The sequence below is a fragment of the Neopelma chrysocephalum genome, unplaced genomic scaffold (assembly GCF_003984885.1).
Source record: "Neopelma chrysocephalum unplaced genomic scaffold, ASM398488v2 Primary Assembly neopelma1_96671, whole genome shotgun sequence".
NCBI classification, from domain to species: Eukaryota; Metazoa; Chordata; class Aves; order Passeriformes; family Pipridae; genus Neopelma; species Neopelma chrysocephalum.
The window spans coordinates 1,277,666-1,289,975 of NW_020925316.1; the positions used below are offsets into that span (position 1 = coordinate 1,277,666).

At 44.9% G+C, this 12,310-nt stretch overlaps 1 protein-coding gene across 1 annotated transcript in view; it reads left to right on the forward strand.

Moving 5' to 3' along the window:
- The window catches only part of MUSK (muscle associated receptor tyrosine kinase), a 53,929-nt gene that overhangs the window by 21,587 nt on the left and 20,032 nt on the right, over positions 1–12,310 (forward strand). Inside the window, exons 6-9 of the mRNA XM_027709036.1 lie at positions 2,146–2,270; positions 5,846–6,005; positions 7,557–7,563; positions 10,162–10,428. Coding sequence (XP_027564837.1) covers positions 2,146–2,270; positions 5,846–6,005; positions 7,557–7,563; positions 10,162–10,428 — 559 coding nt within the window. The remainder of the gene's footprint in view (positions 1–2,145; positions 2,271–5,845; positions 6,006–7,556; positions 7,564–10,161; positions 10,429–12,310) is intronic.

A 12,310-nucleotide genomic window follows, 5' to 3' on the forward strand; every position in this document is an offset into this window, starting at 1 on the left:
ATAGGCGCGATGCCATGCACAAGCTGGACCAACCACGGCACCCACTGTGGCTTTGCATGCTGCCTGTGCTATTGTCATTTTCGAAGTGTGCGTTTTTTATTCCTGGTTTGAAGATCCTAGCAGATCTTGGGAGAGCAGCTAGTACTGCTAGGAGGAGGAGGACATATGTGCCAGCATGACTGAGTGCTGGTAGTTAGTCACTTTGTATTAACTAAGCTGAGCAGGATCTGAGCAGCAGAGTCATCACGTGGGCAGGATCCCAACACCACCCTGAGCAGCATGAGAAAAACACCAAGGGCTGCATTCCACTCTGGGATCTAACGTGCTGGCTTCAGCAGGAGCCATGAGAATGTAACTGCTGCCAGGGGATAGGCCCAAAGTTTAGTATTTCTCCAAATGAAGTATAAAAGTAATTACGAGCTTGGCCTGTAACACTCGGGTCTGAATTCATAACCATCTGGTGCTAATGGCCTGAAGAAAAACTTCAGGCAAAGGTTTCGTTTTACTTAATATTCATCAGAAAAGTCCCTGGCCAGTGACTGCAGCTTTACTCGTTAGTGATGGAGGTTCATAGCTGCTGTCTCGCTGAGATGTAGTAGGGCGCAGAAGCCTGATGCTGCTCTGCTTTGACTTTAAGCAAGTGGTACTGAGCACAGAGAGTGATGCTGCTTGGAACACACAGAAGAATTAACAAACTCAGTATAATGTTTATCCTCCCCCCATTTTCACTTCAGTGACGTTAAATTTAATCTTCCTAAAAAACCCTGCCCAGGAGCCTACTGAATGACTGTGCTCCTAAGAAGAAAAGGTTTGCATGCTGAAATTAACTCCCAGTGTTACCTATCCATGAGGAAAAGCTGGTTTTAGGCTTTTTGTTAAAACAAATCTCAGTCCCATCCCAGGTCAGAACTGGGTGAAAGGACTATGTGGAAAGCACATATTTTTTTCATTCCAACTGAAATTTTGCAAAGCCTTCCTGTCCCAAATATTGGGATCAGATGTTCTATTTCTGAATAGGGCAGACAGAGACACAGAAGACTGTGACTTGATCAGATATGTTGATAACATACTGATAGAAAAAGTGGCAAACAAGATATCAGGCTTGTCTGACAATTCCAAGAGAAACTCCTCTGCCTACTAAAGTTTCTGTTGGAGACTTGTAGTCATTGCTCTGCGGTCCAGAAGATGTTACTCACTAAGCATGAGAAATTGGAGTAAGAAATGGCAGAGTTATTCAACTTGCTTCTGTATAGACATTATGGCATATCTATTAAAAATTTTGGGTCAAAACTCAAATGTTCCAGGTGGGAAATATCTCTTCTCTGCTTTCCTCTATGTGATCCAAGTACAGCAGCTTGTGAAGACCATCAGAATAGTGATTCTGGATTGAAGCAGGTTTTCAGTAAAAGTACTTCAGTTGTTATTTCCACCCCACCAAAGAAAAAAATAAAATTTCTCGGGGACAGGAGAGCACTTGTCTTTAAACTGCCCAGCAATCCTATTGCCATGAAAGAAGCAATAGCAGTAGAAATGAGAAGTCACTTTAAAAATCTACTTTCCTACTGTAATCTCAACTTCTTTAAGTCTTTGCTGACCATTCCTCCTTAGCTCGATGTTAGACTCTCTTCCCTAAGGGCAGCTTGTCTCGGCAATGAAAATGTTGCTGTTTGCGGCACTCCATGGCAAGTCCTAATCACTGCGATCAGACTGAGGAGTTTGTCTGACCCTTAACCTTCATGGTGAGCGTCCACGTTGATAGTCTTCCTCTATGGTTTTGAGCAAATTTTGCAGGAGGTCACCCTTGGCAGGGCAGCATGGTAACTTTGGGTATTTGCTGTAAGCTGTTCCGTTTGCATGCTACTGATGAGTTTGCCCTTGGTTTTCTTGCACATTACCTTCTCTACATTGAATCGATGTGGAAATTTCCAGAGGTAAAATTTTGGTCTGTAATGTAACCACTCTGATCACTTTCTTTCTCCTTCTCATCCCTCTCTCAAAACTAACTGGGAAGCCTGTGCTATTCTTTTCTTTTACTCATGGAGCTGTGGCTTATATCAAGACATACTGAGGAGGGAGCACCCCCATGCCAGCACCAGACTCAGCTTTACATTACTGTTCAACTAGCACCTTTGTCTTCTCTTGCAGTGTTTGCCAGAATCTTGAAGGCTCCTGAATCCCAAAATATCACCTTTGGTTCTGTGGTGACCTTGCGGTGCACGGCAACTGGCCTTCCAGTCCCTACTGTCACCTGGCTGGAAAATGGGAAAGCTGTAAGTGCCTCTTTTTCATGCTTTTGGCCCTAGAGCAATTCTAGCAGACAGAAGCACAGCCCAGGGATTAAAATGCAGGGCTGGGAGCCAGCACCAGTGGTTTCTATTCCTGCCTTACTTAGCACCTTGTTGTGCAATCTAGTTGAGTCCACTTCACCTCTCTGCTCCAGCTTTCTCCTCTGAAAAACACTCTCCCCTTCTTCAGGGTGTCACATGAGTGAATTTTTTAGGATCTGGAAAGCCCAAGCTGCAGGGTGGTTTAGACATTTTCAACCTTCCTCCAAGCCAGGGTTTCTAGGACTTTATTGTGGGTTTAAGTGTTTCTGCAGCTATCTTCCCTTTCTGTTCTTCTAGTGTTGTAACAAAAATATGGCAAAATTGCTTATTTGAGAAAATAACAAAAACCAAGGAGTTAGATAGGGCCAACTGTCTTAAGGTAAAATAGCCATATTTCCACAGCATATTTGCAGAAGAGAATAGACCTAAAGTTTTCTAGACTAACCTAGGTGATGCAATGAAGTATGTCACCGATTTGTTTCTGGCTAGAAGCATGTCATCAAGAAAGACACACTCCTTCAGTGCCAGGCACCAAGAGATGCAAACCCACTATATCTCACAGGAAATTGTTCCATGATTTAATGATCCCGACCATTTAAAATAGGTGCTTGCTTTGAATTTGTATGGTTTTCATGCCTGTGTGTAGGCTATTGCAATGTTTTCACTTCAGCTGAACTGAAGAGCTGCTTGATACCCAATAGTGCCTCTGCAGGAGTGAGCAGTGCACCACAGTTGCAGCAGCTCTGCAGCCTGAGCCTGCCATGGGTTTCCTCTAGTCTTCTTATGGGTGGGGTGAAGGTGTTTTATACTCTCTGTGGTCTTTCAACAGCTTTTTAAAGCATGTGAGCCCCAGGGTGTGATGCTGTGGAGGCACATGGAGCATCCTCTGACTACAGGCTGGCAATTTTCATCCACCCTTCCTCACTGACCTCCTGTCCTTCTGACCACAGGCTGACCATGACCATTCATGATTTGCTTGCCCAACAGGACCAATAAATCCTCTTATTCAAGTTCCTTACTTCAGGGGTCTATCACCATCCTGGTCTGTATTCCTTCTTTCCACATATTAAAATATGTTATTAAGGCCCCTGGGCTACTCAGCAGGCTGTCTTGCCTTCCTTACCTCCTCTAAGCCTTATGGTGTGCTCCAGTCTGATTAGGGCTAATATTCTCTCAAGGTTGGTACGGAGAACAGCAAAGGGATCAGATCAACCTCTGCAGAGAACTGTGGATCCTCAGTGGTTTCTGACATGGTTTTTGACAGAAGTTAATTTGAGACAACTGCAAGTGTTTATTTGACTTCTTTCCCATTGGGATTGAAACCTTTTGCAGGGATTTGGGGTACCTGGCAGGGGCAGAGTATTTCCAGAGCACAGACCTGTGCTCTGCCCAGATCTCTGTGTGTGGATCCCTGGGTGTGGAGCCCTGTGTGTGACATGATGTTCAACCCCTGCCTGGGGCCATTGCCTGGCTGGTCATATCTGCTCTGCCCCATCCCTGCTCTGCAAAGCATAGCCCAGTCCCAGGAGGGTAGTGGTCCAAATTGCCTCATTTTAAATATGGCAAGGAGGCCTTAATGAGAGCCTGTTTCTGGGAAAGCCATCAGGAAGTGGGTGGACCGTCGATCGTGCATTTGAAGGCTGGTTCACAACAGCAGTGAGTCATCAGAAGATGCAGCATTCCTGTGGCATTATGGTCTCTGAACACTGACCTGTAATTGTCCTGAGGCTTAAAGAATGGGATTCTTGCTGAGCTTATTGAACTTCCCTTGAAGAGAAGGATGGAAACTTCTCTGTGCAGCAGTTGCCTTGCCTACCTAAATAGAAATACAATTCATTTTCCTCTTGCTACACACCACAGGGCATCATGGGCCTTATAATTTGATTTCTCACACTCCAAAGAATAAATGAAGCAGGTGTGAAGATGTGAAGAAGTCTCTGGTTTGGTGGTGGCTGAGGGGGTATTTTAAGGGCTAAAAAGAGATCTGTTGGGAACAAAATCTCAGGAAATGTATTTGAAAAGGGAAGGGAATAAATTAAAGGGGATATCTTGAGGTTCCTGGTAGAGAAAACCACAGCTGGCCAGTGTGGAAATCCTAGGCACCACTACCCTACATGTTCACCTGTGATTTTCCGTGGTATATGGTACATACTGCTTGCAGTTACCTGAGCAACCCCTTCCTTCTGCGTCCAAGCTGTAACAAAAAATCCAAGTTCCCTGTGCTCACCAGGCACAGTTCAGTGCTGCCAGACATGGTACACCCAAGGTCTGAAGATCAAGAAGTGAGAGAAGACTGACCCCTGTATTAGCACAGTGACTGGCATACCTGGTGCAACACTTACAATCTGTTCTGGTCTTATTATTTACTGATTTCTTCCCATGCACATTCTCTTACCACAATTCCAAGTTGAACTTGAGTGAGGCAAAACAAATATTTTCTTTTTGGCATTTTCTTTTTAGAGAGGATACAATCTGCTTACAAAAGATGTGATAAAGCACTGATATGTTCCCTCTTGCTTTTCAATTATAGCTGTTAATACATATGGGTATTTCATCTCATTGAAAGATCTCATTGAAAGCACATTTCTACCAACCCTCTGGGAGGTCAGATTGATATCTCTGTCTTCTCAATTAGAGGCATAGGTAGAGTGCTTTGCTGAGATGGATCCAGGGAGACAATTATCACTGTTCTTAGAGTCAGGTCACACCTCTGGGATCCACAGTTAACCACATCTCATTTGAATTACATTCAATGCTTCCTCTCAGTATGAAGATTAAAGCAGGCAATGCTGCTCCTTCCTATTGCCCTTGCAAAGTTGCTGTACCATGCCCTCCTACTTTAATGAATTCCATATGAGTAAGAAAGACTTGATGAAATCAAGCCCAACTGACCAAAATTAGCAGGCTCCAAGCTCATTTACCTGGGAATTTCTGATCTGGCCAAAATCACCACATTTGCAGCCCCTTCCATATTTCCAGTTGTGAGATAAAAAATCTATGAGATATTTGCAGAAGCGTTGGAGCCATAGCACTTTCTTTGCTCATGACTGCTTTGAAAGTGTGGCAGTGGTTTATATTAATCCAGTATCAATGACTTCCAAACTATTTTCTTTTCTTCCTCTGTCTAGCGGATGTCCACAAAGTCACCTTGTGCCCTTCCTTGCTAAGGCATGAAGAGGCAAACAATCTACTACAAGAAGTCCTGAAGTAATTAGCCAGATAAATTACATGAGCCAAATTGTGGCTGTGGCCCTCTGGAACTGACAAATAATTGCAAAAATATTGCGGAAGTGTGAAATAGGAGAGACATTTAACATTTACTTTTGTCTGTGAAGTCAGCTGCTATAAAAGCACAAAAGTAACCCCAGTGGCTTTAGCTCTCTGCCACCTCCATCTATTTGCCACATCTTTCTCTGCTAATTTAAATGCTTAGGGCTGTACCTCTTAGATTTTACCTTAGTTTGCTTGTTTTCCCCTTTGTTGGAAATATCACTGCACGGGGCTTTTCACTCTTTTAGGTTTCTGCAGGGTCTATAATGGAAAGTGTCAAGGACAGAGTGGTTGATTCCAGACTGCAGGTGTACGTCACCCGACCTGGCCTGTTCACTTGCCTTGCCACGAACAAACACAGCAAAACTTTTGGAGCCGCAAAAGCAGCAGCAACCATCAGCATTTCAGGTAGGCGGGGAGAGAAGGGATGATTAGTTTTTTACTCTTGCAATCACAGCCTTAGCTTTTCTGCTGGGAGAGAAGAAAGGGGTGTAAAGTACTCTGGAGGAAGAGGGAAAGCCTTGGAGAGCTGATGGTGTGCGGGGGCTTAAATTTGAGTACAAGTGCATCCCCCACCAGGCTATTTCCTCATATATTCTTACACTTTGGAAACTGCCACAGCTGTCATTTCCTGAATGTTTGATGCTGTCTTGTACTTTGTGTCCCAGAAGTGCACTTGGTAAATTCATCCATGTGAAGGAAGTCGTGGCCATGACCCAGCATTGGTATCACCTAACAGCAAAGTGAAAATAGCTTTGAACAGTTTAGCTTCACAGGGGGTTGCATCCAGAAAGCAGGGAGGTTGCTGTCAGAGTAGTATCCCACCCTGCCTGGAGTAATCTCTGCTTCCAGAGACATCTCCTAAATGTGAAAAGGATGTTCCAAAGGGAAGAAATACCAAAGGTCAGAGCTAGCTAACAACATTTGGCACACAGAGAAAAAGGTGGCATCTTGTGCCTTCCTTCTTTGGACAGTCAGGGAGATGTAGTTAGAGGAAAGAGCAATCCCACAGGATATGGGATGATAGCCCTGGTCCTGCTTTTAACCAGGCATGCACCTGTTCATCTCTCTGTGCCTTAGCTGCTTCTTTGTTGAGAAAATAACCATGCTCTTTCTTATACTGGGCATTGAAACCTAGCAGCAAGCTCTGCCTTGTAAGAGGCTCAGCACTTGATGCTATATTTCACAACTTCTGTACTTTTTGTATTTTTCAACTGTACGTTTTTGTATTTTTCAACTTCCGCTTTTAGCCCAGGCAAGTCTCTGTCCCACAAATGCAGTGGGGAGGGCAGGTGCTACAAATACAATGGGGAGGGCAGGTGCTTTGGGCTGGTGGGAGGGGTTGCACTGCTCTCCTCTGGGCTGTCTGTGTTCAGCAGGAGAGGAACAGCCTCCTAGACCTGATCAGGAGTCTGCCTTAGCCTTGTTCCATCTCACAAGAGTCCCAGGGCAGAGGTGTCCTGGTCCTTGGCTGGCACAGCTCCTTGTGGCACTGGCAAGCTGGGGGCACCGTCATGTGACAGTGCTGCATCTCCAGCCCTAGTTTCTCTTGCCTGTTACAGCTGCTGCTTGAAGTAATGAGTACATGGGTAGTTTAAACAGAGGGTGCTACCTGCTAGTTATGTTGGACCCAAAGGATCACGGTAAAAATGTGAGTTTAGGGTGCAACAGTCCACTTCAGCTGGCACTGCAGTCAACAATGCACTTCCTCCTCCTCATTCCTTCTCTCTTTACAGCATCCAGTGTTGCCCAATATTTCTTCCCCACAAGAAGGTACAAAAAAATGGACAGAATTTAGATGCATTCTTTTTCAGAGAGTTTACGTTCTCAGATAGATTTCCTATCATGGAAATGCCAACTTACACATCTCAGAGGGAGCAATGAAGTGTCACTGATATCTTTTCCATTTCTTCTTTCTCCTGGTTCATCACAATTCCTGGATTTGGTGCTTCTCGGCAGAGTGGAGGTAAGAATGACTTTCTGTGGCTTTGTGGAAGTTTTTTCTGGACCAGGGAGAAGAAGAATGATGAACCAAGGGGATTTGGTTAGTTTGGCTCAAATAAAGGGAGAGGGTTTCTGTATGCCAGGCATGCAGATGAGGTTCACCTGAAGGGAACACTGAGCTCCTTTATAGAGGCATAATTGGAGACTGAGCTCAGGTAGATAAGGATGATTTTGTATCAAGCAAGCAATGGATCACACAACAGTAAGGGTGTTTGAAATATGGTAGCGGGCAGAATATTTTGTAGTAAATTCTGTTCACAGGTACAGATCCACAACTTCTCTTGACCTGATAAATTTACATGGCAAAGCTTAACTGCAAGTTAAACTCCTGCATATACGCAGTCAGTAAATGTAATTTGGTTTGGTGATGACCAGGTTAGGGCAAGAGAAGTTTAAATTTGTTCCAAGCAGTTATGAATGGTAAAGCCACTTATATGTGATGAGAAATGCACCTCTGTGTAATAATTTTTGAACAATTTAGCTGGATTTTTGGTTTTACCATATTTTTACATGCTGCAGTGGCAGATCGCTCTGGAAGGAAAAGAGAGGGTTAGCTTGGGAGGTGGGCTGGGAGCTTCTGGCCCTCAGAGAAATCAGCAGGGCCTGAGAAAGTCTGAGCAGATGGCTTTGCCAGTCTGCTGACACAGGCCCACTGCAAAGGCCTCTCCATTACAGGGGCTTGCTAGATTGATTCAGGAAGTCTGTAAGTGACCCCCAGTGATGATGGCAGACCTATGCCTTACACCTGCACCTGTGAAGGTGTGACAGGCATGGGAACAGTGCTCAAATGCTGAGCCCTTCAGTCCCACAGATGTTCTCAACACTCACTGCATGAAATTCCTTTTCTGCGACAAGGCAGTGTGAGAAAAACGTTGTTGCTACTTCTCCATAGCAACTTTCAGATTAAGCACAATGGGTATGATCTGGAAAATGTAAATAACATGAACCTGCATGCCAAGAACAGTTCTATCAGGGTGCTGGGGGCACTGCATTGCTTTGGGGCAACATGCTGTACACCAGAGTGATGTCTTGGGCTGTGAGACTGGTGCAGCATGCTGGGGGACACCTGTGTCACATGAAGGCGTGTCCATGGAGCCTGGGATGATGCAGGGTGTCACAGCATCACTGCCATTTTGGTAATAACTCAAGGGGTTGGTGCCTTCCTGTATTTTTTAGCCAACGCAAAATAGAAAAAAATATAATTTAAAAAAAATGGAACCCAAAGTATAGTAGCTGAAACAGGGCCAGGGAGTGTCATCTGTAAAGAGCAGCATTTGAAAAGCAGAAATGTGACCATACTGTGTAATTCCTTGTCCATGTATCTCCAGCTTTCTGAAGAAAAAACAGCAAGAAAACCCAGAGTTAACAATGGGTGATTATTTCGGCAGGGGAAAGAAATACAAGGCAAAGATACAAATAGCTCTGTTGACTGCTCCAAATGGTTGGCATGTTGTGAATTGAACTCCCTGACCCCAGTTACACTGACCAAATGAGCAGTGGGGACAGCTGCACCCCGCCCTCCTCCCTCCCCCATTTGGCCATCCCCCATTTGGCCATCCCCCACACACAGGGAGTCTGTTATCCCAGGTTTCCCTCCCACGCCAAGGACACTGCATCCCACAGGCTGCCTAGGCAGAGGGCACCTCCTCACCCACAGACCTTGCTGCTGTTGGGTGACTGTGGCAGCTACAGCTACAGCTGACCTGTGCACCTCCCTTGCCCTGCAGCTCCATTTTCATGGCTGTGGGGAAGAAGGGAGGGATCTCCTAGATGCAAAAATCACAGGAAAGATAAACAAATGGCCCTCAAATGAGCTGGACCTACTGTGCTTTTTATTGCTCCCGCATAGCTTTGTCTCCATCCTTTGTGACAGGAGTTTGCAATGTGGGAGATATGGTTAGGAGAGGAGAAGACGGACCTTGCAGGGAAGAACCAGGAAGAAAAATTCAGAGACCTGTGCCTTCCTCCTCTCTGTGTCTCCCACCTAAACACGTGTGGAAGTGAGGCAGCGTCAGGAGGGGTGCAGGAGCTGAGGAGGGGCAGGCAGGAGTTTGGTCTGACCTTGTGAAAAATTCCCTGGCACATGTTGGGTTGGACTTTTCTGGCTCTTGCTCATCAAATCCATCCTAAATTAAACAGTTGTTAGACAGCAGAGCAAAAAACCCTGAGTTATAACAGGGCTGCAAAAGAAGCATGGCTGACGCCTACTGCAGGGAAAATAAAATGGTTTCCCATTGGGCCTAGGGAGAGGGTGAGCGGCCACGCTAGGCCATGGTTGTATTTGATTTCTCAGTCTTTCGCACACTTTATAAAGTTCACAACACTTGGCCAGATCCTCATCCCTGGAACTCACTAGGGCTCACACCAGGGTACTTTGCAGAAGTTTCATTTTTGGAATATATTAGCTGGTTTTAGTGGTTATAACTGTCTGCTGTCTCCTCTGCCCTCTGTTAGCCTTACACATTCCACTTTATTCAGAAACAGAGCCTAGGCATTGTGAGACTGCAGCTATTTAGGGCTGTGAGCTTACTCTATGTGTGTATGCTCTTGTCCTCAACAGCAAGCTGTACAAGGGTGATGCAGGTTACTGCAGCACTTACAGAGGTGAGGTGTGCAGTGCTATCTTGGCGAAGAATGCTCTTGTTTTCTTCAACTCCTCCTATGCTGACCCAGAGGAGACCCAAGAGCTGCTTGTGCACACTGCCTGGACTGAACTGAAAATGGTGAGTTCATTCTGCCAACCGGCTGCTGAGTCTCTGCTGTGTAACTACATCTTCCAGGAGTGCAATCCCTCCGGAGCTGGGCCAGCTCCAAAACCAGTGTGCAGGTAAATGAAGAAAAAAATGCTCATATTTCACTTTCATTTCATGGGGATATGTAGGCAGCTGTGGAGTGGTGACGGACTGTCCAGGCTTGCAGTAGCATTAAGTGAAGTTGGGCCCTCTAGGTTTGCATAGGTTTTCCCTCTGCTCTCTTCTCTGTACACCCAGAGATGATTGATTCAGCTCTGTCTGTGCTCATTTCTAGGGTACGGACTGAATTTCAGGCCCAGACCTTTGTATAATATCAGACATTTAGTGGACAGTGTTGAAAAGAAGTATTCATTCAAATTACACAGTTGGTTTAAATAATTAACATACTGTTATCAGTTAAATCTTCCTATGTCAGTCTGTACTTACTATTACTATCAAAAGTAATTGCTTATTTTGAACTTTGACTAAATACAGCCCCAGAGTATGCAACAAATCTGGCCAAGGCAATCATTTAGCACTTTGCACTAAGACAAAGATGAAACAAAAGAAGACGACATCAGAGATACTGACACTGTAATTGTACCTGCTAAACCAAAACTCCAGTCTGGCTCTTATATCCTTCCATATGCAGAGAAATGTCCATTGAAACTGGGCTGACAGGGACCTTGAGGAGTCCAAAGCATCTCTCACTAATCCACTGCTGACAGATATTTGTGCACACATCCCAGAGGCAGAGACACTGCTCCCTCCCCATGCAACCTCCTGAGCAGTCCTTCCCTCATTCCTTGTCCTCCCACCAGGGCCATGGAGGCGAGTTTCTTCCCTTCCTCTTTGCAGTGAGATTTTAAATCTTCCCCATTTCTCTGACTAGAAAAACCAGGTTTTTCCAAGCTCTGCACATAGCTCTTGCTTTTCTGGCCAGATGCAAGTTCTGTTGCTGTTGACTATAATGGAGTTATGATTGCTTGGTGTGTCTTGCTGAGGACAGCCCCTCACAGATATACCAGGATGAAGCTTTCTTTTTTGCTAGCATATTCACCCTCTGGAGGACTAGTCATTACCCATTTCACATTTGGGCAACTGACATCCTTGCCTGAAGTGCAGTGCTTTGTTCTCATCTTCCTTGAAACACATTTTAAAACTTTATTTAGATCTCTGTTTGTCGTAAGAGCAGCCCCAACTCTACTGTCTCAACTAAAATACGAGTCTTCTGTGCAGATATGCCAAGCACAGTGCCAGCTGGACTTGGGCTAGATATGGTCTACTGGCAGTCATTTTTCCAGTTATGTAGGGGCTTTTCAGGGCAATAGCAGCACATTGTTTTTGTAATCCAGACCTTACTGGTTGCTCCTCCTTTAAGGTCTCCTAAAACAAAGGCACAGAGGAAAACCCCAATATGCAGCTTAACTATACATTCAGTTTTCTATTTGGTATCTGTGATGTTCAGTATTCCACCATCAACAGAGTGGTGGCATATATGCTACAAAAAAAGCATATGTGCAAGTATCCACAGATGATCATGCAGCCAAGTACTGAAACTTGCTTTTTACTGGCAGACTTCTCCCTGCCACCTCATTATTCTGCTCTTTGTCACTGTGCCCTTAAGTACATGATCTCTGTGTCTTTTTTCAAGATGTGTGTCAGTATTTATATTTCAGCCACACATGTATAGCACATTTGTCAGCAAAGGATTTCGCACAGTGCTCCACAAAGCATTTCAGTTAGATCAGGGTCTTGCTTCATTTACTGCTACTCAAACTTGACCCTGCAGGACCAGAACTCATGGTGAGTGACTGAAGGCTTGCTCTTCTGGGGCAGTTCTAAAGTCAGAGTGACACAAATCAACATAAATCTGCAGTTATCTTGAGCTAACAGGTACAGCATTTGCAAATATGTCCAAATGTTAATGGATTTGCCTAGCATCATCCTTCTTCAAATCCATGAGTCAATGCTGGG